At 48.9% G+C, this 26,470-nt stretch overlaps 1 protein-coding gene across 1 annotated transcript in view; it reads left to right on the top strand.

The window, feature by feature from the left end:
* The window catches only part of DYSF (dysferlin), a 357,128-nt gene that overhangs the window by 40,119 nt on the left and 290,539 nt on the right, over nt 1–26,470 (top strand). The window contains exons 2-3 of the mRNA XM_075066758.1: nt 14,651–14,706; nt 18,545–18,636. Coding sequence (XP_074922859.1) covers nt 14,651–14,706; nt 18,545–18,636 — 148 coding nt within the window. The remainder of the gene's footprint in view (nt 1–14,650; nt 14,707–18,544; nt 18,637–26,470) is intronic.

Here is a 26,470-nt window from a genome sequence, read left to right as displayed (position 1 = left end):
GGGCAGGGGGTTGGGGTGCAGGAGAGGGTGAGGGGTCAGGCTTTGGGAGGCAGTTTGGGTTAGGGGCCGCAGAGATGTGCTAGTCGCTTCCAGGAGCGGTGCAGAGCGAGGCCAGGCAGGAAGCCTACCTTAGCTCTGCTGTACTGGTGATGGCTGGGGGCCGCCAGGCCCTTTTAAATTGCCCAGGGGCAGGCAGGGCTGGGAGGTGCATGGGGGTGGCAGGTGGGGCCAGGGGAGAGACCCGGCCCCAAACACTGGTGGAGCCCTGAATTTTCCTGGAGCACGGGCACCCCAGGCCCATACACCTTGCTGCCCCTGTGCGTTTTGCCAGGCTAAACAAGCCAAGCTCTTAGACTCTGCTCCTAAGGCAGGGTCTTTCCATTCCCCTGATCCTACTAGTAGCCCTTCTCTGCCCCTCTCCTCCATCACATCAAGTCTTTAGATCCAAGACTGGCTGTCTCCAAAAAAGAAGCTGTAGTTCAATTAAGATTGAATGAACTTTTTTTGCAGGAATCCCCAGACGAGCGTCTTTGGCCCAGGCTAAAACCCATGAATCTGTAGATCTCAAAGTACTTTACAGATGTGGGAAAACATTTTGCAGAAGGGGGAACGGAGGCACGGAGCAGTTAAATGACTTGCCCAAAGCAAAGCAGCACATCAGTGGCAGGGGTAAGGGTAGGACTCAGGATTCCTGACTTACCAGCACCAGGCTTGATCTGCTATATCGTAGGTGCCCCTGATATCCTGCCCTGGGCTGAGCTATTCCTGGGCCAGCAGGGTGGTGGGGTCTTGGTGTTAACTAGCCACATACCCCTCACAGAAGATTGATTGGATGTTGGAGGTGGGAGTAAAGTAGCTGCATCTGTGGCGTCTCTGGTAAAGCAGCGTCTGTGCTGCATCCAAGTTCTTTAAAGGAAAACGTGTTTGTGCTGCGGATTCAGGCTGAAGTCTCCCTGGGATCCTGACCATCTGTGGTCATTGAAGAACCTTCATGGCAAGTTTTGCAACTGTCCTGACCAGAAATGAACCAAAATCTGGTTCCTTCCATATTATTTTTCCACATGTTCCTCCTCAGCAGAACAAAATACTCCTCTTCATTTCCCGTCCTGAACTGTTGCACAGTGTCCCTGTGTGCTGGTAAACAGCTGTGGTGTCCCACCCCAGAGGTGGCTGCATTTTGGTCCCTATGTGATGTTTTAAACAGCAGTGGGATCCTCTGGCTGCAATCACTGAGCCTGCATCAGCCTTTTACAAACAGTAAATCTTATCGAAGAGCAGGCCGTAACTGACAGTCACATACAGTTGCGCATGTGACATCTGAATTGCTCCCTGGTTTGGTGTTGGGCATGATGACCCTCAACATCATTGATCTTCCGCAACCAGTTCAAGCTTCTTGTTCTTGTCAACAAAAGCCTGTGCAACTCTGCTCAGACCTATCCCTCTGCCTCCCTCGCAGCGTACAGAGCTGTTGGGCAGAGTGCTGGCCACAAGAGGCATGGACCTGTATCTTCGGTCCCTGGGATATTACTTTCAGATTAATTGAAGCAACCACCAAAGACAGAGCCAATCTAAAAATCTCCAAGCTGGGGAGAGCACCTAGTGACTTGCTTTGGAATATGCTGAAACAAGAGAAGAGATGGTTCCACAGATCACAGAAAAAGGTCTCTTAGTTTGGTTCTGTAGCTCCATATCTCCCAGCTTGTCTCACTGAAGTCGGAGTGGGGGATACTGCAGACTTATGCCAGTGTGTTTGAGATGAGATGCTGGCTCAGTATAGAATCATAGATTCTAGTATAGCTGCCTTTAGCAAGGTAATGCACCTTAGTGTGGAAGGATGGTGTTGAGGTTAAGGCACAGGACTAGGGGGCAGTGGGGATCTTTACTAGACTTACTCATTTTGGTTTGAGCAACTCATGTCCTCTCACTGTGCCTCAGTTTCCCCATCTGTAAAATGGGGTAATGACTCTTCCTTTCTTCTCAGAGATGCACTGAGCATAAAACAGTGAAGTGCTTTGAGATCCTCAAGTGATGGTGCTGTTGGAGGAGGTGAAACACTATTATCAAACTTTTTTTAACAGGGCCTGGGCCGCAGATATAAAAGTGACAGAGGCCAAAGAAAAACAGGAGGGAGCTGCCCATAAACCTTTGAATTAAATACCAAGGAACTGGGGATCAAAGGGGCTGATGGAGCATGGGTGCTCATGTCTGTCTCTTGTAGCTGCTCTGCAGAGAGAAGAGCCTGCTGCTTACCCACACCAAGGGGAATTGCTGCTTCAGCTCGAGTACCAGAGGCTTGTGCTGAAGTTTTCGTGTTCAAGCCCTGCTGATGACTCTGGGGCGTGTGTGGTTATGCTAGTCGGGGGAGGCTGGACAAAGTTGGAGTGAAGTTGGTGGGCCTTATTGCAACCCTTCATTCAGGATAAATGTAAGAACCAGTCAAGCTTCTTTGGGGAACCCCAGCTAGCTCAAACTATAGCAGCCTCCACCCCAAGTTTAGGCACATGGCAACGCTTGAGTAGAGGCAGAGATTGGAGACTGGTATAGCAAGTGCAAGGGCTGGGGCATTGACTGGTGGAGCTGTGTTTGTCTCTGTGTGTGAGAGAATCAGCAGAGAAACAGAAAGAAGGAAGGAGCAAAGAAGTCCCAGGGAAGCCCTGGTAGCATGACACCGAGAAAAAAAGCTAAAACTGAGAGCTTTTGGGCAAAGTGCTGGCTGGAAGAGGCATGTAACTGTGAACCAAGAAACTGTCTCTGTTTTTTAAGTTCCTTCTATATTCAGAGAAACAGGGCTTCGTACATTCCTTTGCAAACAAACAGGATTTCTCTAAAGAACAGACCTGATTCTATCATTAAATCTCCCAGTGACAGCCCCCAACCCCCTGAAAATTGAATTGGCTCAGAAAGGGATAACCATAAACACACTGTCTGTGGATTCGTAGCATGTTGGTGGCTTCAGCCAGCAGCTGCTATGTGCATGAGGGTGTGATGGGACGTGCTCCCCCCACTGCCAGCCAGACTAACAAGTATCCCTGTGCTCAGGCAGTGCCAATTTGGTGCTCCTACAGCATGTGCTGTATCTGGGGAGCTTCAAAAGATGAAGCTGGCCATGGAGCAGAGGGAAACTTGCCTGAGGAGAGGCCCACCGGTCAGGGGAACCCAGCCTCAGACAGTGACCACCCTTCCCTCCCAATTTAGGGCCGAGAGATACTGCTCTGGATGTCTGTTCCCCGTCAGAACCTTGCAGCTGGCTCTGGGCAGCAGTGCCAGGGATGAGAGGTAATTGGACCGAGAGAGGACCCAAGGAATGAGCCTGACTTCTGTGGGGAGCAGCGAACTTGCCCAAGACTGGGGGTTCTGGCAGGGCCCCAGAGGCAAGAGTGACGGTTGAGCCCAACCTGAGAGCCAGCTGGCTGCAGAGGGCAGAATCTGGCCCTCCGCCTTCCCTGGGAAGGCTGAAAAACCCAGGGCTTCTGAGCTGAGCCGTGGGGTGGGCAAGAAGGGATTACTAAAGAAAATTTCCAGACTCTTAGGCACAGATCTGCAATTCCAGCAGCACCAACCTATTTACCTTCCAAAACTGGGGACCGCTCTGGAGAGGGGAAGGGCTCACTGTCTCTCGACAGCGCCCTCCCCTGGCCAGACAGGGAGGCTCCAAAGGGCCCCCTTTTCTTCCCCCCACCCCAAGTCCTAAGGTGACAGGTGGGATGGTGGCTGCTGCTGGACAGCGAACTGACAGTGAGAGGTAGCAGATGGATGTGCAGCAGGGAGCGGGGGCTGATTGCTTAAATACCCCAGGGGCTGGCTTTTCCCTGGTCATTCCTGTTCCAATTACTCGATGCCAGTGATTGATTAGCCACCAGTCTGCAATCAGCGTCCCAGCGACATTACCCAGAGGCCCTTGTGTTTCTGTCCTGCCTGGCCGGAGAGGGTAACACATGTTTTTGAATGGAACATAGTTCAGTTGGCTTCCTGAGAGGGGGCCCTGGCTGTGGAGGTTGTGTGCCAGCGAGATGGAGGCTCTTGGCTCGGTGTGTACAATGGCAGAGGCTCAGTGGCTGAGCTGGGCTCTCAGAAGAGGAGCGCGGTTTGCTCGGTAGCTGCAATGAGCAGTTTTTTCCCAGGGGGAGGGCTGGATTCCCAGCTCTGCCGCAGACTCCTCAGGTGACCTTGGGAGGTTGCTCTAAGGGCTCCGCTTTGATTAAGAATCAACGCTCCTGTTTCTAGGCTGCTCCTCTCCTGTGGCATGATAGGCCTGGAAAGCAGCCAGCTGTTCCCCCTGGGGAAATCAAGTGACCCCTGAGTGGTGTAAGAGTATCTGCGCTGCCTTGCGTGTGCAAAGGAGGGAAGAGCATGTCAATCCGTTAGTTTCACTTTCTGGTTCTTATCCCAGGGTTTAGTGCTGCAACCCATAATCCACAGACATTATCTTCACAGTTCTACAGAAACACAAGTAACAGAAACAAATGAAAATCTGAACAGTTCAGTCCCCACGGAAACACAATGAGAAGGAACTGAAACTGAAAGTCCCCAAAAACTTAGGTGTAGTCTCAGGTAGAGTCTCTGATCACCAAATCTGGACAATCTGCTGAGTCTAAAACAACATCTTCCCTCCACTTGCTTGTAGGGATCTTGAGTTGGATCCATGCAGACTCTTCCGCTGTTGAAATCCCTGCTAGCCAGCCAGCGCACTGATTAAGTCACCACCCAGTTCCAAGTCTAGAATTAAAGAAAACCCTGTTAAAAGAAAACACATAACTGAGACTAGCAAAATAGAAATGACTCTTTCCCCAATACTGCATTTAAAGAAAACTGGTTTTATTGGAGTGACATTTTTCCAGGGGGGAAACATGAATCTTGCTGAAATTTTTCAGTTTGCTGATTGGGAGAATTGAAACTACAGTTTTTCATTTTGAGAGGTCAATTGGAAATGACATTTTTTTTGTTTTGAAATGTCGCATTGTTTGGGTTTGAAAACATCGTTTTGGGATTTGACGCTCTCAGTTTAACACTTGTTGGGATTTTTGTGGGTCGTAAAACATTTTTGTTTTGACTTTCTGTTCTAGCAGGCAACAGAACCTAATTTCCAAATGTCAGACATGCTATTTCCCACTCATCTCTGACTTAGTACAGTGATATTCTGACAGCAACTTGCGAGCTGCAGTTGGGTCTTTAATGTGTCACCTGCAGCTCTTTGCAGCATGTGATATTAAACCATTGTGTGATTTAATTATTAACCTATCAGGATGCTTTTATTGTGTTACTAACCAATTATAGTTGATAAATACTTGATTAGTCATTTTGCTGTGAAAATTATATATATAAAATATACACACACACAAAATATGTGCTGGCACACAGTTTAAATATGAATCTATAATACTATAGTAAATGAAACAGTGAATTCACGCTACTGTGGCTTGTTTGGGTAATGCTGATCGCTAACTTAATATAGTATTGATTACAGCTCAGTAGTTATTAATCATAATACTTGTATCTGCTGCTGTTCAGCCATAGATCTCAAAGCACTTTACAAAGGAGGGCAGAATCATTATCCCCATTTTACAGATGGGGAAACTGAGGCACAGAAAAGTGAAGTGACTTGCCTGAGGTCCCCAGCATAGCAGTGGCAGAGCCAGGAATTGAATCCAGGTCTCCTCAGTTCCAGCCCTGTGCCTGAATCACCAGGCCACATTGCCACTCCCTTGTAATTTTATACAGTGGATTCTGCTTATTGGCAACCTCTTGGTTCCCAGCAAGAAGTTTCCATTCTCCAGCAGTCGCTGTTACGCAGAAGGCAGGCTTGAGGGGCTGCAGTCAGGGCAGGAAGTACTGGGATGTGCCAAGCCTGGCCCTGGTGCCAGGGCAGGATGCAGCCTGGAGAGCTCAGGGAGAGGTGCCAGGTAAACATAGTGTCTCTGTTCCTTGGGGAAAGCCCCAGTATGCAGCCTCACCGTGCCTGTAGCACCAAGACTCTGGCAGGGGCTCCCTGGGAACCTTGGAGGGAGACAGGGTGAATGGCTTCCACTTGCTTATAGTGCAAGGGACCCTTGTCTGTGCCCACTGGGGGAAACTCACAGCAAACTACCAGCTGCTGGCAAGAAAAGTGTCCTGGAACTCTGCAAGCCCTGTTCTTCCCTGTGCAGGCTGACGGTTTGCACCCTCCTATCTGTCAGCTACTTAAGTGAGTACTTGGGGCAGAGCAGAGATAGTTAGCCCCAGATTCCTGCTTTAGCCCCAGGGCACAGGTCCCACCAACCTATCTGTACACCCCATTGCGTTACATTCAAGTGCCCAGTTCCTTGACCTCTGGACACCCATAGAGTGCACAGATTTTCATCAGTTTCACCTAAGTTCAGCATTCTTCTGAGCATGCAGCACTTAAACTTCTATTTGGTTTTACTATAGACACGACTATGTGGCAGAGCTTAAGATAAAGATTCAAACAGGAGCCAGTATAAAGACTGGAAGCACATGGTTACAGAGAAAAGAAAAACCTCACCACGCAAGCTAGAGCCTACGCATACTAATTAATTCCTTTCCTGTCCAATAAGGGATTTCTCACCCAATGATCATGCGGTGCTTGTCCAGTCTTGAGAGTGGGGAGCCGCTTTGCGTGAGGCAGGCATGCTGGTCGAATGGCTCCTCTGCAATGGAGGCCACCGCGGGCCCCCTTTTCTCCTCCTATGTAGTCCCAGTGTAACAATGTTGCCTTTGGGAGGACACAACTGAGAGTATCAATTCAGGATGAATTGCTTAGAGCAGGCCAGTTGCAGCCCAAAGCCAGGGATCCTTTGTGCACCAAAACCAGCCAGCCAGAGAGGACTTTGGGTTTACCCCACTGGCTAACCAGAAGTCACACAAGCAATTCCCTTAGACCAGAGGTGGGCAAAGTATGGCCCGCGGGACCATCCTGCCCAGCCCTTGAGCTCCTGGCCTGGGGGGCTCGCCCCCAGCCCTTTCCCTGCCGTCCCTCTTCCCCCACAGCCTCAGCTCGGAAGATGAGCGGGGGTGGGGGGGTGGTCCGGTGTCTTGCACTGGGAGGTCCAGGTGAGGGGCTCCCTGGGGCTGGCCCTGCAGGGCAGGGGTGCAGACTGTGATGTCTGGATGGAGGGGGTGGGGCCTGGCGTGGCGCGGGAGCCTGGGGCGGGGGGATGGGACCCTGCGGGTGGGGCCAGGCGGCCAGGGGAGGCTCTAGACATTTCGCTGCCCAAAGCACGACGGCATGCCATGGGGGGTGCTCTGCCAGTCACCGGGAGGGCGGCAGGCAGGCAGCCTTCAGCGGCATGCCTGCAGAGGGTCTGCTGGTCCATCGAAGCTGCGGGACCAGCGGACCCTCCACAGGCATGCCGCCGAAGGCTGCCTGCCTGCCGCCCTCCCGGTGACCAGCAGAGCTCCCCCCGCGACATGCTGCCCCAAACATGTGCTTGGCGTGCTGGGGCCTGGAGCTGCCCCTGCGTGCGGCACAGCCCAGCGGGAAATACCTGCAGAGCACGCTGGGCAGAAGGGACTCTCCCGGGACCGTGGGGGGACGGGGAGTATCCGCACCCCCAGGAAGCTCGCAGGAGTCCTGAGCCGGCCCCGGGGTTAATCTGGGGGGAAGCGGGAGGAGTTGGAGGGCGTGGCCAGAGGAGGAGCCGGGGGGGATGCCTTTTTTATGTTTACTCCCCCTACTCTTAAAACCTGGCTACGCCACTGCTGGGCGCTACTCCTGCTGGGCAGCACGGGGCTGCGATCTCCTGCTGCTCTGAACGGCATGGAAAGGGGGTGAGGAGCAGGGGGGTTGGATAGGGCGTGGGACTCCCGGGGACCTGTCAGGGGGCAGAGCTATGGATAGGGGTCCAGATAGTCCGGGGACAGGGAGCAGGCGGAGTTGGATGGGGGTGGGGATGTGACGTCATTGATATAAACTGGGACCATATAGAACATGGGTTGCAACCAAGGTTCTGTAGTGGCACCAAATCCTATGTAAAGGGGGTCATATAAGGTGTCTAAGACCAGGTTACGGGTTACTGGTTATGATTATGCTGTCTGTATGTCTGTATCATTTTCGTAGTTGAATTATGAATATTGGCTGTTCTGTCTCTATTCAAATTGGTGCTGTTAGTCTGGGTAACACTCAGACAAGTATAGTGTCAGCTGAGCTTGACTGCTTGATGCCCATTTAAGGACATCACCTCACATTGACCATTGAGAGGAGGGTGGATAGCCTTGCTGATCTCAGCAGGGTGTGCAGAAATGGCCCATGTGGACGTGCAAGCACTCCTGTTGCTGTAACTTTCACCGTAGGAACAAAGGAGTGTTCTTACACTGGAAAGCCTATTAATAAGGGCGGAGGCCTATCTCCATCTTGCGTCTTCAATGCCTGCTGCCTTACCTCTGGAGGGACTTTGCTCAAGTGAACTCTGCACAAGGACACTGATGACCCATCCAGCGGGGGATGTTCTCCAGAGACCTTTGATTTACCTGCAGTTAACTCCATTCACTCTACAAGCCTGACTAAGAAGTTTGCATTACTGTAATGTAATGCTCATTTACACACTCTAGCTCTCATCTCTATCTTTTTCTTTATGAATAAACTTAGATTTATGATTCTAAAGGATTGGCAACAGCGGTGATTTGTGGTAAGATTGATGTGTATATTTACTGGTCTGTGGGCTTGGTCCTTTGGAGATCGGAGAATGAACCTTTTCTTTTACTGTGGTGTTGGTTTCACCATTCATCCCCGAGGACGGGTGGCCTGGTGGTATTATGGAGACTGGAGTGTCTAAGAAATTGCTTGTGTGACTTGTGGTTAGCCAGTGGGGTGACACCAAAGTCATTTTTGTCTGGCTGGTTTGGTTTGCCTTAGAGGTGGAAAAACTCCAGCCTTGGGCTGTGACTGCCCTGTTTGAGCAATTGGTCCTGATTTGGCACTCTCAGTTGGGTCCCACCAGAACCGCATTGTCACAGGGGCCTCGGGGGGCAGTTAGGGATGAGGGGTCCCGGGAGGGGGCAGTCAGGGGACAAGGAGCAGGTGGGATTGGATGGGTCATGAGTTATGGGAGGGGCGGTAAGGGGGTAGGGAGCAGGGGGGTTGGATAGACTTGGGAGTCCCAGGGGGCCTGTCAGGGGGCTGGGATGTGGATAGGGTTCGGGGCAGTGAGGGGACAGGGAGTGGGGGAGTTGGATAGGAAGTGGAGTCCCAGGGGGAAGTTAGGGGTGGGGGGTCCTGGGAAGGGGCAGTCAGGTGACAAGGAGCAGGGGGTTGGATGGGTCGGGGGTTCTTGAGGGGGGCAGTCAGGGAGCAGGAAGTGGGAGGGGGCTGGGGCCAGGCTGTTTAGGGAGGCACAGCCTTCCCTACTCGGCCCTTCATAAATTTTCGCAACCCCAGTGTGGTCCTGGGGCCAAAAAGTTTGCCCACCCCTGCCTTAGACACTCCAGTTTCCCAGTATCACTCCCAGCACTGCTTCTTATGGGGATGACTGGTTATGAAAACCAATACCCCAGTAAAAGAAAAAAGGTTTTCCCGATCTCAAAGGACCAAGCCCCAGGCCCAGGTCAAATGATAACTTAGATCTTACCCAAAATACATGCTTATAGCCAATTCTTATTAACTAAATTACAATTTATTAAAAAAGAAAAGAGAGAGTGAGTTGGTTGAAAGATCAATATACAGACAGATTTGAGTTCAATTTCTTGAGGTCCAGATACATAGCAGAGATGTAGAGTTTGGAGTTACCAAAAGTTCTTTTAGAAATAGTCCATAGGTTATAGCAGTGGTCCCCAACGTGGTGCCCGTGGGCGTCATGGTGCCCGCCGGGGCATTTATATGTGCCCGCCTAGTGCCCAGCAGGGGACCTGCCGGGGACAGAGAACTCAGGCTGCAGGCACGATGTTCTCTGTTTCCGGCAGGTGCGGGGCCTGCCTAGTTCCCAGCAGGGGAGAGAAGCTGCGGCCCCACACCTGGCCGGGACAGAGAACTCTGGGGCTGCAGGCTGCAGGCACCGGTGTTCTCGGTCCCTGGCAGGTGCAGGGCCGTGGCTTATGCCAGAGAGAAGCTGCATCCCTGCGCCTGCTGGGGACAGAGAACTCTGGGGCTGCAGGCGCTGGTGTTCTTGGTCCCTGGCAGGTGCGGGGCCCACCTAGTGTCCAGCAGAGAAGAGAATCTGGGGCCCCGCACCTGCTGGGGACAGAGTACTCCAGGGCTGCAGGCACTGGTGTTCTCTGTCCTCGAGGCTTTTCTCCGGCTTCTCTCTGGATTCATATATTATGTAATATTAAATGTTTTTTTGTATTATTTACAAATACAAGATAAGCCTTGTAAAATTGTTGGTGCCCGCCACACTCTTCTGAAAACATGAATGTGCTACTGGTCACAAAAAGGTTGGGGACCCACTGGGTTATAGTCCAATGTCCATATTCAGGGTGATGCCAGTCAAGGACTGGGGATCTCAATTCTTATGGTGTAGGGTTTCCCCTTCTTCAAATCCAAATCAGATCTGAGATGAAGCAGGATCGTATCCCAGGGTTTTTATACATTTCCAGCAGCCATTTGGCCTGAGAAAACAATAGGCTTAACTTTCATAGACTTTAAGGTCAGAAGGGACCATTATGATCATCTAGTCCAGAGGTAGGCAACCTGTGGCATGGGTGCCGAAGGCAGCACGCGAGCTGATTTTCAGTGGCACGCGCATTGCCCAGGTCCTGGCCACCAGTTCAGGGGGCTCTGCAGTTTAATTTAATTTTAAATGAAGCTTTTTAAATATTTTATAAACCTGATTTACTTTACACACAACAATAGGTTAGTTATATATTATAGATTTATAGAAAGAGACCTAAAAACATTAAAATGTATTACTGGCAGCAAAACCTTATGTTAGAGTGAATAAATGAAGACTCGGCACAGCACTTCTGAAAGGTTGCTGACCCCTGAGCTAGTCTGACCTCCTGCACAACGCAGGCCACAGAATCTCACCCACCCACTCCTTTCCTTCTCCCAAACATCGTGGCAATTGGCACAGGGTAATTTAGCCATTAAACAGTTCTGATACCTGTTACCACAACCTTCAAAGAAACACATAGACAATAACACTATTTCACTCAAGTGTCTTCCTAATGGCTAATACTCCGTTTTTGATCTTTGAATCAAAGCCACAGTAACAGACAAGACTTGTTTGCTTACATCACTAGACCTGAGCAACCAGCTGCCCTTCTATCTCTAACAATGCAGACTTGCATTTTAAAGCTCTATTCACTTCCATATCTTCCTAACCAGTCTTTAAAGTTCCGCCATGGGTCAGGTCAGTCTGTGAGTTAATTGACTCTTTCTGGCCCTGTGTCACCTTTCGATGAGATATTATATTACATTACACTCATAACGTCACCCCCAGCCCTTTGTTCTCTCTTCCTCACAAGGGCGTTTCGTTAACTTCAGCTCACTCTGGGGGTCTTCCTGGCTCAAGGTGTTTTTCTTTGATGCTTCGTACTGGCCCAAGGGTGCACCTTGTCTAGACTCTCTACTCTTGGCTGGGAGCTGGAAACCGTTCTCACATGTGATGGAGTTAGCTCTGAGGACCAGCCACTCCCTGGTGTCCTGTTTCACCTCCAGCAGCTTTGATCACAATATTAGATGTGTTATGTGACTCTTAAAATATTTCCCCACCTACATCCTGCAACCAATGAGGTTTTAGCTGTGGGCAGAGACCGCACATGGCCCCTTCGGTGAAATAGGGTGAAGATGGTGATCACAAGAGAAATATGCCCACTTAGGGATGTCTAAGCAAGTCCCTGGGTGCAGACTGGTAATTGTCACCTCCCTGGGGCTGACAGCCAGAGCCCTTCCATGTGGGGCTGAAGCATGTAACATAGCTTCACGGGGCTCTCCTGATTATCCACATTTTTGATGATCCAATCTGGCCCCGGTCCCAATCAGATTGGATAAACGGGGTCCCAGTTTGACAAAGCGTAAGATTCAAAGATAAGGATTGGAACCGTATGGTCACAGATAAAAGAAAACCCCACAGTGCAATCTTCAGTTCACCCCAATGGTCCCCCTGTTCAGGGTCTTTTTCTTGAGCTCTTTTCTGCTTTGAAAAGGCCCAAGTGTGTAACTTTGTGTAGACGATCAACCCTTGGCTGGACTAGGTTGAAATGGCCAATTATTCTCACTCTTGATGGGGTTATCTCTGAGAACCAGCCACCCCCGGTGACCTGCTTCACTCCCAGCAGCTTTGGACACAATATTCAACATGTTCCATGGCTCTTTCTGGTACATACATCCTGCAATAACCATGACAACCAGTGAGTCCTTCGCTTTCAGCAGAGACCACGCAGGGCCCCTTTGGTGAAATATCATGCAGATGGCCATCACGGGAGAAACTTGCCTGCCTAGGGAGGTCCCAGGGTACAGACTCATAACTGTGTACCTCCACTTCGATATCACTGGGGTCCATTTGGGTCACACTCCCCCCCACTGTGTGAGCATGTGGGTGCCCCAGCCCATTATCTGTGTGGGTGGCTGTGGCATTCCCCAGGGTACAGTCTGGACTGCTGTGTTCCCTTAACTCTCCAGCTTGGAGTCCTTTTTACACTGTTTTGCTGTGAGATCACCCACTCTTGGCCAGTTCACACACAGCCACAATCCTGCAAAATCACTCCCAGCTTGATGACATGAATATTCAGGCCAGACATTCGTGAATTACACACAGGGAGACACCAGAAAACTCCTAGTCACAGGCTTGTCCCCAGGAAATGAATGTCTTGTATTGCCCAGATCGCTCCTTCTGTGCAACACAAGCTCATAGAAAATCCATCATTTTGTCAATGAAAAATGATATGCACAGACCTTGTTATCTCAAGTGGAGGTTCCCAAACACCCCGGTCCAAACACACTGGTTTAGTTAAAACAGTAGAACAAGTTTATTAACTACAGAAAAAAAAAAAAAGATTTTTAAATGGCTACAAGTAATGAAGCATTAAAGTCAGAATTGGTTGCCAAGAAATAAAATGTAACTAAATATCTAATTTAGCAATCTAAATGAATTCAAAGCAAAGGTTTGTCTCACCACCTGCTTTTCCAGACTGACTGGCTGAAATCTTTTAAAATCAGGACCCCTCCCGCAGTCCAGTGTTCCTTCAGGCGTTGTTGCTGCTGTGAGCAGAGAGAAAAGGGAAAAAGAGGCAATTTGGGGGCCATGGCTTCCTACCTTTATGGTCCACTCTCTTGCACAAGAGCCATCTCCTGCTACGGCCCTCATGCCATAAAGTCTGCGTCTCTTTTCAAATGTAAATTTTTGTTCACTTCCCTCTTCCTGCCAGTGAATGGCCCCTCCACTATGTGATGGGCCTGATGATCTCGTTGATATGTGGCTGGGTCATTAATTGGTTTGTGCCTGCTTTTCTAAACATGGGACATGCCTTCAACAATGTTATACAGTAGAATCTCATAACTTCACATTAACAATGTTGCCATACATATTTTACCAGGATAACAATGATCAGCAAATTATGAGTTTTCAAATGACACCTCACAAGGGATACCTTGTACAAACTTATCACAGTCTTGCAAAAAAAGGTGCACGTAATGGTGCAGACTGTCAGAGTGGCAGGTCCCGGACCACATGCAAGTTTGCTGCAGCACTGGAACATACTGAGCCTGGGCCTCTGGTGCCAGGGCAGGACGTAGTCTGGAGAGCACAGGGAGAGGTATGGTGCAGCCCCAGCATTTCCTTCCTCGGTTCAGCCCTGCAAACCAGCCTGCAGCCAGGGTCTCTCTTCCCCAAAAGATAGCTAGGAAGCAGCATGCCTGTTGCCAATATCCAAATCTCATTAACATTCACATCAGTGGGATGGGATCAGCTCCCGGCAAAATATCGTTATTCTGCAGAAGTTGTTAATCTCAGGATTGCTATTGAGTGGACTCTGCTGTACTTGGGTTGGACGCTCTGTTGGGCAGAGACTGTGTTTGTGTGGTTCCTGGGTCGTGACTGGAGCTCCAGCACTGCTGACATACGAATCAGAAATAGTAATAGGCCCAATCTACCATTTCCAATGCAGTCGGTGGGACAAAACAGAGGGGGGTTGGTGCGGGGCCTGGGCTGATCCCACTGGCTCAGATACTCAAAAGTATTTATGCTCCTTAAATACCATTCAGGGTCTGGGCCATTCTGTCGCTGATTCTTCCTGTTCTGTGTTGCCATGTGCTGCTAAATGGCTGCCTTGTTCCTCTCCCGTCTCGGAGATGTCATTACATATGGGATCCCTGGCCCGCCTCCAGGTCCACGGTGTAGCTTTAGATCCCTCCTCCTCCCAGTATTGCTCCTGGAGTCTCCTTCCTCCTCCCTCGGCCTCACACCATCCTCCAGCTGAGACGATTCTGCCCATCACTCCAGGAATCCTCCTGGCTTTGCACGCCTCGTCCACTGCCCCCCTGCCCTGCGTCTTGCCTTAACACAGGGCCTAACGCCGCAGCCCTCCTTGCAGGGTCCAGGATGTTCGATGGGGAGCTCGCTGGGGCTGGGGATGCAGCTTCCTTGTCCTAAAGATCTTCATGAGATAATCAGACTTGGAGCAATATGTTTTGTTGTTTTTTTAAAGCAGCAGGAATTTTTGCTTGGAGGGAGGGGACGTGTCTGAGGACTTTTCTGACCCTTTTGCTTAATTCCCTTTTTAGGTGTGAAGAAGAGAACCAAAGTGATCAAGAACAACGTGAACCCTGTGTGGAATGAGGCAAGTGGCGCCCCTTCTGGACCTGCTCCCCTTTCTTGCCACGAGCCATGTTTGCGGGAACCAGAGTTTTCCATTTCTGCAGTCACAGAGCTTGGTCCGAATGCTAGCCCGTGCGGGAAGAGAGCAGAGCTCTGTATCTCTTTTCTAGAACCCAAGCTCATCCTTGGTGTAGCTACACTGCCGTGAGTGCAGTTACAGTAGGGTCTAATTTAGCCCTTTGTGGTTCACTGTTGGGTCCAGATCCCTAGGATCTTGCCTTGATTCATCCCTGTGCTCTGGCTGTTTCCTCACGCAGGCCTGAGTTTCACCAACGCATTATTTGAATAGGATGCAAAAGAGCTTCCAGGCTCCTACCTCTTTGCCTGGGGTGTGTTGTGTGGTCAGCAGCCAGCTCAGAAATATCATGCTGTAAAGTGAACTGGCTGCTGCCGCCGCTGAGTGGAATCAGAGCTGCTCAGCTGTGTGTTTTCGACCCCTGTGCTGGAAGCAGAGATTCTCCTTTAGCTCAGGTGGGCAGGGTGGGTGCTTTCAGAGCAGGAGGAGGAGAGTTCGGTCACTACTGGGGATTGGACAGCACCCTTCAGAAAACTTGGTGGGTGCATGTTTCCCATCTGGATTCTGACTTCACTGAAGCCCACAGGAAGCTTCATCTGCAGGCCCTCTGTGATCAGAGTCCTGCATGGGAGATCTGGGGCTGAGACTACAAGGGGTGGGTGTGGTCTTAATGCTGGTGCATGTATGTCCCTGATCTGGTGTAATGCCTACACTGCATCAGCAGCATCTGAACTCAGGACCTTCAGCATCAAAGCACAGACCTCCTCTGCTAGAGCTAAAGGAGTACGTCTGTTAGCTGGCAGCAGCAGTAATCTGTACTCTGGTAGCCAACCACAGCAAGGCAAGTGCATGCCGACTGCACAAATGATCCGTGCTCCTAGCAGGAGTTAGCTTGAATTGAAAGCTGCACTGCCGCGGGTCCTTTAAGGGCAATCTGGAGTGATCAAAGAGTGACATATCAGCCATGGGTGGCCTTTGGAGACTTAAAGCACTGCCCTCCACCAACCTCTCCATGTAGCGACAGTTGTGAGGACAAAGCTGATTGATCCTAGCACCTTGATTCCTGGTGCAACCAAGCAAATAGCCATTGCTGGCCATGCGCTGTACTGGGGAGATGTGTTGTACTCTGCACATGGGCAGACATTATGAATGGGCAGTTTTTTCCTAGATTAGTGACATGTATGTGTAATAAGGGCACAATGCAAATGGATATCCATGGAGGGAATGATGTCCAAGGGCTGGCTTGGGGGACTGAAGATCAGGACTCCTGGGCTTTGCCCTTCCTCTACAGCTAAGTAGCTGGGGACCCTTGGACAAGTCCCCAGTCCTGTGGGCCTCCCTCCCTTTTCAAAAACCCTGGTGCTGAAGGGGTTTGTGGGGCATGAGCTCTCCACCTGTGGGAATTGTATTTTGCCATGGCCCTCAGCAGACAGCACACCAGCCCATTGAGGTCAAGAGGATGATTCACAACAAGGAGTCCGGTGGCATGGAGAAGTGGGTTTTTTACCCACAAAAGCTTATGCCCAAATAAATCCGTTAGTCTTTAAGGTGCCACCTGACCACTTGATGTTTTTGTGGATACAGACTAACACGGCTACCCCTGATAGGGAGGAGTCCTGTGCTTCAGGTTAATCACATTCGTATGTGTTTACGAGCTCTGGAGAGAAGGGCAATGTTTGTACGTGTCTCTGAGAGATCTGTAGCAAAAGCTAATCTACAGTGGCCATGGGATCATTATAAACCATGGCAAAGTGGGTGTGGCCGTGGGCCAGTGCAGTGCTGGAATGTGTTCATTGTTGCGCTGTTGAAAAACGAAACCCATTGGAATGCTGTGCAGGATTTCATTTTATATCTCTGTATCTCTCTAGATATACACGTAGGGCTGGAAAAGACCTTCGAGGACATCTAGTCCGGCCCCCTGTGCTGAGGCAGGACCATGTAAACCTAGATCATCCCTGACTGGGTTCTTATAAACCTCCAATGTTCACGATTCCACAATCTCCCTAGGTATCTGAACTCCCCTTAGAGTTAGAAAGTTTTTTTTCTAATATCTAACCTATATCTCCCTTTGCTGCAGATTAAGCCCATGACTTCTTGTCCTACCTACAATGGACATGGAGAACAATAGATCGCTGTCATCTTGATAACAACCTTTGACATATTTGAAGACTGTTATCAGGTCCCTACTCATTCTTCTCTTGTTTAGACTAAACCTGAAATCCGGAGCTCAGTTAACCAGGGGAATTTTCCCAAGATCTGCCGGGTCCAGACTTCCTGGCTTTTCCGTCAATTTCATGATGAACCAGCTGTGAAGCTGTGACTTGCTGTGCTCTTGGAAAGCCCCGCGGAAATGAGTGCTTTTTAAAGTGCTATTTCATCACTGTAGATACTTTACCTGGTCCTCCTCACTCTAGTATCCGAGCACCTTCATTACATTCCCAACACTCCTGCAAGATTTGCAGATGGGAAACTGAGGCACAAGGTAGCTCAAGTGACTTTCCCAAGATCTATGATTCTAACTTCTATGATCTATGATCACATAGAAAGTCTGTTGCTGAGCGAAGACCTGAACCCAGGTGTCACAATATAATGCCTCATCCACTGTCCTACCTGACTAGTGCTTTTAAACAAAGGTACCAGGACAGCGCGAGCGCTGCTTAATCAGACTCCTGGATGGGAAGGAAGAAGTCTACAAAGCTTCTTTTAAAAAAAAAAATTGGTTAGGATCTCATTAGTGTACATCTGAACCTAAAATTATGAAGAGGTCTTAGGCCATTCCAGTGATTTCCGCCTGCCAAGATCAAGTCTGAATTCATGACTACAGCTGGTCAAAAGATTCTTGATAGAACCATTTTCTATTGAAAAATGCATTTTTGTTGCAATTGAAACGTTTTACGGGAATATGTTGGTTCCTACAGGATTTTTCAACAGGAAAAAGTCAAAATATGATTTGACAATGTCATTTTAATTTTGTTCAGACTTCTATATTATATGAAAACATTCATTTTAATATAATTCAGTATGTTATATTTAATCTCATATTACGTTAGTAGAATATAGACATCGAAATGAAATGGTTTGATACTGTTGAAACGAAATGGTCCCAAATCAATTTTATTAGATTTTTTTTATTTTGTGGGAATTTTCAAAATTTCATCTGTTCTGGTCTGATTTTTGTTTTTAATTTATTTTGGAATTTCCCATGGAATGAAAAGTTGAGTTCCTGACAGACTTTGTGTTACAAGACTGATGATTAAAATCATGGCAAATGCTGCGATCTGAACATCCTTCGTTTCTGCAGGAGGAATGTGGGAAGAATTGGCTGAGAATGTTTTTGGTGTAAAAGTTTTCTGTGGATATGCAGTCAAATCAAAATCAGCACATTTAGCAGGAATGTCTCAATTTTGATAAACATTTTGACCGGAGACAGTCGAAGGTCAAAAAGTTTTGATACGGTAAAAACATTTCATTTTGACTTCCCATTTTGTTTCACTTAGTTTAGTCTCTTATATTAAACTGTTAATTTTAATAATAATTATACAGAGTGTGTTTAATATTACATTTTGTTTCAACATTATTGAAGCAAAACAATGTTTTTGAATAGAAACTTTTTAGAATTCTGAGTTTTTTGTCCTGATTTGGAGTGAAAATAAATTTTGAAATATCAGAATTTCCCTTGGGATGGAAATTGCATTTTTCGGCTGCTCTAGCTGTAGGTCAGTAACTGTCTCTGCTAATGCTATAACATGGCGATGATCTTGTATTGTTTCTCATCTTGTTCTAGGGGTTTGACTGGGATCTGAAAGGAATTCCCTTAGACCAGAATGCCGAGCTCACTGTTGTCGTCAAAGACCATGAGACTGTTGGAAGAAACAGGTAAGACGTGCCCCCAAATCTCTTCTGTTGGTTGTTGTCCATTTAAGCTACAGATTTGTTTATAAGGGAGGCTGTCGGGCAGCTCATAACCCAAAACATGGGATGGGGGGTTATTTTGAGTGCAGAACAAACCAAGTTTCCCAGTTCTCGTCTTCAGAATCTTCTGATTCTGTTTTGCACCAGTGGTTGCTCTTTACTCCTGGGCTGGGTGTATAAAATCCCCATCCCGGATCAAGAAGGCTAAGTTATACATCTCCATGGCATAGCCATAAACGATGACCCAAAATGTGGGCAGGGGAGAATCACAACCATAGATTGACCTCCTGCTCCCCCAAGCCCCTGCTCTGTGCTCAAATCCCTTCTTAAGATTCTTCCATGAAGCCCATGGGTTATGAGTCAATATTCACAAGGGCTCTTAGCCCAATGGCTCTCAGCCAGGGGTACGTGTGTGCCCCTGGGGATATGCAGAGCTCTTCCAGGGGGTGCATCATCTCCTCTAGAGATTTGCCTAGTTATACAACAGGCTACGTCAAAAGCACTACCGAAGCCAGTACAAACTCAAATTTCAGACAGACAATGACTTGTTTATAGTGCTCTGTGTACGACACGCTGAACTGTAAGTACAATATTGACATTCCAATTGATTTATTTTATAACTAGATGGTAAAAATGAGAAAGTCAGCAATTGTTCAGTACTAGTGTGGCTGGGACACTTTGGTATTTTTATGTCTAATTTGGTAAGCAGGTCATTTTTAAGTGAGGTGAAACTTGTGGTACGCAAGACAAATCAGACTCCGGAAAGAGGTACAGTCATCTGGAAAGGTTGAGAGCCACTGCCATAGAGTACAGTTAGGCCATTCTGGTTGTACAGTACTGCCAATTTCTTTCTCTCTGTAGTGGTCTGTTCTTTTGCTGATGTAGCTAATAACTTTAGGTCAGCTCCTGCCTTCAGATGAATGTCTGTGTAATATGCTGCTTAAACGTGCTATTCACCCCTCTGGTGGCTGGATCACAGAGAAGATAACGGCCTACTACTGCTGCCAGCTAGTGAAGTCCCTCCTTTAGCTGAAGTGGTAGAGGTCTGTGCTGCTGTGTTGAAGATTGGAGCTTTGATCCTGTGGAGGGGGAGTAGCATGGACTAGTGGATAGAGCACAAGAGTGAGACTCAGGGGAGCAAAGTTCTGTTCTTGGCTCTGCTCTCCTGGGACCTTGGGGAAGTCACTTTACCTCTTTGCCTCAGTTTTCTCATCTGTCAAATGGGAATAATGATAGTGATCTCTGCATAAAGTGCTTTGAGATCCGCTAATGAAAGCGCTAGATAAGGTACGATTATTACAGTCACAGAGCTCCTCTGACTTGAGTGGGGCTGGGCAGGTGGGACTAACTCCAAGGGCAAAATCTGGCTCTTTTGGTCTTTTCTGCTTTAACTCCCAAAGCGTCGTTTGCTCAGGGAGCTGGGTGAGCAGTGCAGAGGGGCCCTGGGGAAGGGGAGCCAGGGGAGCCGCAGGCTGGGTTTTCTTTCCTTTCCCGCTCTTAAAGCCAAGGACCTGGGAGGGGTTTGAGTTTCATCCTGTCTGTCTGTCTGTCTGTACCAGGATTTCTAAGCAGAGGTCTCGCTGGAGCGACTGGGGGTTTGGTTTGCCTCCATGTGCAAGCTGCTGGCCTGTCCTGGTTAATGTTGGCATGTGGCATGTGTGACTTATGCCACCTACACGTGGCGTGTGGGCGAACTTCAGCGGCACTGCTGAGAGGAATGTCCTGCATTTCTGATGCCATTGAGATGAAAGCATGGGGGGGAGATGGTGGGTTTTCTTGAATACCGAGAATGTAAAGAACCCTTTGTGCCTCTACAGCGCATTCCAGAGAAGTGCTGTGGGCTGGCTGGCTGTGTGTGTGGCCAGTGCCCGGCCCAGGGAAAGGATCAGGTATGTAACACTCAGAAGCCCTCCTGTAGCTTAAGTGGCAGAGGCTGGTGGCTGCAGAGCAGGAGGATGAGGGTTCTCAGCCCACCTCCCGCTGTGTAACCTTTTATCCCCTGGGTAATCCTGTAAGTGTCGCAAGGTGTAAAGATTAAGTCCTCTGGGTTTGTTTCCCTTCCTGTGTTTGGCCAGGCTCCTGCTGCGCTGGAGCTAGGAAGGGAGTTGGTTGTAATATAAACATTCCCGGAAGCTTCCTTTCCACTGAAGCCTGGCAAACAGGATTTGCACTGTGCGCCTGTGTGCGTCCGGGCTTCTCAGGGGACCCTTTTTTTATTTTTTATTTTAATCACTTCTGATATAGAACTGTCGCTCTCTGCCTCCTAGATCAGCGTGTGTGGAGGCTCCGCCTTGCGTTCGGCAAGCAGGAGGTTCACTCTGCACAGATGAGGAGGCAGTGAGCTGGGGCTAGAGGCTAACAGGCTGATCAGATTCCCAATCTGGCTTCACTGAAGTGGCTGCTAGGGCCAGGGAAGGCTTGCCCTGGAGAGACTGCTCCATGGCCAGTCATTACAGGACTGAAGCAGCAGCCCAGACTCTGGTTCTCCAGTTGTTTGTATCTCCTGGCAATTAGGGTGTATAGGACACGTGCAGAGTGTGATGAGGCTTCCTCTATTGGACATAACCACATAGGCTGTTCTCTCGGTGTTGCTAGAGGATGGCTTATACCGGAACAGGGTTTGTCTGTGTCCACATGGGCATAACCTAGTAGAATTGTATGGGGAGAGGACGTATGTTGCTCAGGGAATTGGTAAAATTTGGAGGATTTTGTCAGCAAGGCTGAAAGCTGAGCATGGACGTACATAAGGCTGTGCCGACCCATGGACCCATCTTCTAGTGTAGATCAGCTCTGAGTTGCTGATTCTAGCTTCGTGGCTGGGTGGGACGCTTTCTCTGAATATAGCATCCACTGTGCCCCTGGAGATAAGAGTGAACCCATCTGACTCACCCTCCCCCATCCATGCAATGATGTGAAAACATGCTCCTGAGTCATTGTGGGGATTAAAAAAACCCCAACCAGACACTGCTTCAGAATGCAGCCAGTGAGCAGATATTCCTGCTTTCTCGGGGCTTTGCTGTGCTCTGCGCACACAATACACTGGCAAAGTAGGTTTAATAACCTACTGCGGCTACCGGCTGATAATTACTTCATTAGTTCAAGTACTAAAGATCAGTGTGATGGGGCTGCCGGGCCTGGTTCAAGCCCAGCAGATCATCCGTGCAGAGATTGTTACTGTGCCCTGGTTGAAGTTTTGCGGGCAGAATGTAGCCATTCTCCAGAGTTGGTGAGCTTTAGGTTAACGCTGTCTTTTTTTAGGGTGCAGCATCTAGCTGTCTGGAAGGCTCATTGTAATGGGATTAAGGGTAATAGAGGGTTGTTTAAGGAAAAGCATTGCTCTCTTTATACTTACAGAGCTTGGAAGGGAGATGAAACCACCGATCTCTGCCCACGAGGGGGCTAGGATGAGAAATAATAGGCAGGTTGTTCAACGTCTGCCATATACAAGGTTTCTTCCACTTTCCTCAGAAGCAGCTGGCGCTGGCCGCTGTCAGACACAGGACACTGGGCTAGATGGACCTTGGGTCTGAGCCAGCCTGGCCATTCTCATGCTCCTATAAATGGAATATCTAAGAATAGAACAAATGATTAAACCAAAAAGAATCCCAAGCTCTTCAAACTGCTGAGCAAGCATGGAAAAATGTAAAAGGAAAGTGTGGGCTTAAAATTCATACGCTGGGGTGAGTGGGGACACAGATTTCCTTGTTTGTGTTACAAGTAAACACCTTCTATCCTAAAACCAAAGGTACCTTAACTGTCCTATTCTGTGTGTCATCATTTATGCTACACTGGCTTTTTGTGTTTTGCTCCATTTGGAGAATAAGAGACTATTTCTCTACACTTGTGAATGTGTAAACAGGATAGCAGCCATTCCAAACTCGAGACACCTCTGACAAACTGTTTATTTTATGGGATGTGTACTGGATGGACACCAGCAATTAGCATGGTCCCCACAGCAATATGGACACAGAAGCATTTAATAAATCACAGTAACAAAGGCCTCGATTTAATAAAGGCACTTGAGCATGTGTTTAAAGTTCAGCATTTGAGAAGTGTCTGCAGGATTGTGGTCAAAGTTACCAGCAGAGTCCCCCTGTCCCCCAGTCACTTGCTCTGCTCTCAACTTTGTAGGGGTCAAAGAGCAAAGAAGGGCCACGCAATGTGATCTGAATGTGCTGGAGTGTGGTCCAAGAGGTTGTAAGGGAAAACACCTTGCCAGAGCCCCCTCTCTCATAGCAGTACAGCTCAGGTGGCTTTACTGGTCCTATCTTTCTGAGGGAAAAAGGCAGGTAGGACCCTGATGATTTAAGGCTTTATAGGTAAAAACTAACATCTATCTGGTCAGTTTCACATTAGTGGGTATGTCAGTTTCACCTGGCGGTTCCCTCACTGTAGCAGGGATGCTGCAGTTTGGGTTGCAGAAGCTGCAGGGGAATAGGGTGACCAGATGTCCCGATTTTATGGGGACAGTCCCGCTTTTTGGGTCTTTTTCTTATATAGGCTCCTATTACTCCCAACCCCCGTCCTGATTTTTCACATCTGCTGTCTGGTCACCCTACAGGGGAAAGTTGTTTTCTGTTTTTAGAAAAAATAAGCTGCTTTCAGGAACACTTAGAAGCTGGGAAGGGAGGAGAAATATTTCTGCTGAGGAGTGAAAGGCTGTGATTATAAAACTGACACTGACCTGCCTCTGTGTTTGAGGTGGGAGAGGGCACGAATCTGGTAAAGGAAAGCAGGTCAGGCACACGACTCAGCTTTTCAGAGAAAACTGTCTCTGATGGGCATTCAAACCTTCTGCTTTAAGAGCTTCTTGCAGACAGAGACCCTCTCAGTGCCCATCTACCAGCCAGCTTTCTCATGAAACAGCGGCATACACTCTGTATGCTCCAGCCCCTGCAATAACTCTCTCACCCTTCCCTGACCTCTTCTGAAAGGGGCAGCTCCCACTTCCCTCATTATCTAGTTAGGCTTGGCAGAATAGCATTCTTATTTTTCAAAATAATTTGATGGATAATATCAATGTTTATTTTTCAGCCTTTTTTTTTAGTTTTTTGTCTATTTAAATTTTCACAGTTGTGGGGTTCAGACAATATTTAACGAGTGTAGATGCCGATATTCAAAAAGTTGAAGCTTTGTAGCTGTTAAAACACAAATTGTCAACATCACATGTCCAAATATATAAAGTAAAGATCCTTAAATCAAACTCTAAGTTCTCCAGCAGCATTTTTCGTACTTTACTGCTCTGTGCACTTGGATTAGTATCGATGGGGATACGTTTTCATCTGTGTGTGTGTACGGTGAAATGGATGTCGACTGGCATTTACTAATATAAATTACATATAGGCTTGGAAAGATTAATTTATCATTAACAAACATATATGCAATACACATTCAAAATGATTAAATATAAACAATATGAATCAGTTTCTAAAACATGGAATCATAGAATATCAGGGTTGGAAGGGACCTCAGGAGGTATCGAGTCCAACCCCCTGCTCAAAGCAGGACCAATCCCCAACTAAATCAGCTTAAACCAAGTTATTTCAAGGACCTCACAAGTGCAAGAGGGTGTTGCGGGGTTTTTTGGAGAGAGGTGGGGCGAGGGTATAATTGATTTTTGGTGATGATGTTCACATTATGAAGGACTTTGCTCCACTGACAAATCCCAGAGTATGCAGAGTTGATTGTAAACTCAGCCCCTTTGATCCGTAATCAGCAAATGACATAAACCTGCATCCCTGTGAGGTTCTCTCTGTGGAGCAGAGCAACGCTTTAATCCAGGGCAGGGGTCCCCAATGCAGCGCCCGCGGGGGCATCTTAATGCGCCCACGTCCTGGACCCCGGGAGAGCACCCGCCGAAATGCCGCTGAATTTCAGTGGCATTTCAGCGGGGACGCCTCTTGATGACGTCATCTGTTGATGGCAACCGGCGTCATTGAGAGGAGTCACCGCTGAAATTTGGGGGCGATGCCTCTTGATGACGCCACTTGCTGTCGACAATTGACGTCATCAAGAGGCGTCGCCCCCGAATTTCAGCGGCGATGCCTCTCGATGATGCTGTTTGCCGTCGACAGATGATGTCATTGAGAGGCATCGTTCCTGAATTTCGGTGGCAATGCCTCTCGATGACGTCACTTGTCGACAGCAAGCGGTGTCATCGACAGGCATCGCCGCCGAAATGCCGCAGAAATTCGGCGGCATTTTGGCGTGTACTCCACTGCTGCAGTGGTCCTTCCTCTGGCGCCTGCCAGAGGAAAAGGTTGGGGACGACTGATCCAGGGGGTCTCAAACATCATTGCACCACGACCCCCTTCTGACAACAAAAATTACAAGACGACCCCAGGAGAGGGGACTGAAGCCCAAGCCCACCCCAGCCCCACTGCCCTGGGTTGGGATGGGGGCAAAACTGAAGCCTGAGCCCCATGGTCCCAGGTGGGGAGGCCAGAGCTGCAGCCCAAAGGGTTCAGTCCCAGGCCCCAGCAAGTCTAAACCAGCCCTAGCGACCCCATTAAAATGGGGCTGTGACCCACTTTGGGAGTCCCGACCCACAGTTTGAGAACTGCTGCTTTAATCCAGCTCAAAGGAAAGAGCCCTTACCCAGGGGGTGGGGAAGACTCTGGTCTGAGGCAGGAAATGCCTTGACGTGGACGGCAAGGCCCAGCTGAATGTTGTGCAGGAGTCTGGCTGCAGGGCACCACACCTCAGCACTTTGTCATCCCCGTGGGCTGGAATCTGGCTGGGGAGGTTAATTTGGGGCCCTGGGGAGGATGTTTTGAAACTGCTGGAATAGCGACATTGTTCTGCTGGCCTTGAGCTGACCGCTTTTCTTAGTGGAAAACTTGATCCCCCTCTTTCCCTGCCCCCCTGCAGCCCTCTGCTCAAATGATACTGGGAGCTCTGGCTCAACCATGAGATATGGGCTTGATGCAGGAATTGAAGTGAAAGTCTTTGGCCGGTGCACTACAGGAGTGTCACGGTTATGGGGCGAGCTGCATTTCTGTCCCTCTCTGGGAGCAACCCTGCAGGTGTCAAACCTTGGGCCTCTCCCTTTCCTGGGGTGTAATTCTGAAACTCTCCTCTAATTAGAGTGGGCTCCAGTCCCCAGGTGTCCGCCATGCTTACACAGCAGGTGCAGCTGGAATTGGGCACCCGTGGCTCTGTCCTGCGGGAGGCAGTGAGCAGCAGTGACTGCAGTGAGCAGGCAGCCTTCTGACGTCAAAAGCAATATCTATTCTGCAGCGGGAATAAAGCCTTAGAGAGAAAAAGGATTTTAAAGCACCAGTCGCTCTACACACATGGCTAGCTTACCTACAGACTCCTTGGGAGCCTAGGCAGGCGCCGTTTCTTTAGGCATCCCCAGTAGGGTGCTGTGTCTGTCTGGCTCCCCCCAACCTCAGCTCCCACCTTCTCTTGAGAGAGGAGCGCTCTTCTTAAACCCACCGCTGGTCTTTTGGTCTGTGGGTTCCCAGACCCTTTCCTGTCCTCGTGTTGTCTTGTAACAGCCCTCAAGAGTTTGCTGAGAAGTGGCTTATCTTGAGCCTTTCTTTTCTCTCCTTGCTTGTTTTTCCCAACAGCCCCTGTTCAGACTAAACCAACGTATCCATCCTCTAAGCCAGGGGGTCTCCCGCTTTCTGCACCGTGACCCCCATTCTAGGGGCAGAGCTTGGGCTTCAGCTTCAGCCCTAGGTCTCAGCAGATCTAATGCTGGCCCTGGCGACCCCATTAAAATGGGGTCTCGACCCACTTTGGGGTCCTGACCCACAGTCTGAGAACCGCTGCACTAAGCCCAATAACCAGA

The sequence above is a fragment of the Chelonoidis abingdonii genome, chromosome 5 (assembly GCF_003597395.2).
Source record: "Chelonoidis abingdonii isolate Lonesome George chromosome 5, CheloAbing_2.0, whole genome shotgun sequence".
NCBI classification, from domain to species: Eukaryota; Metazoa; Chordata; order Testudines; family Testudinidae; genus Chelonoidis; species Chelonoidis abingdonii.
This window is presented reverse-complemented; position numbering and strand designations above follow the sequence as displayed.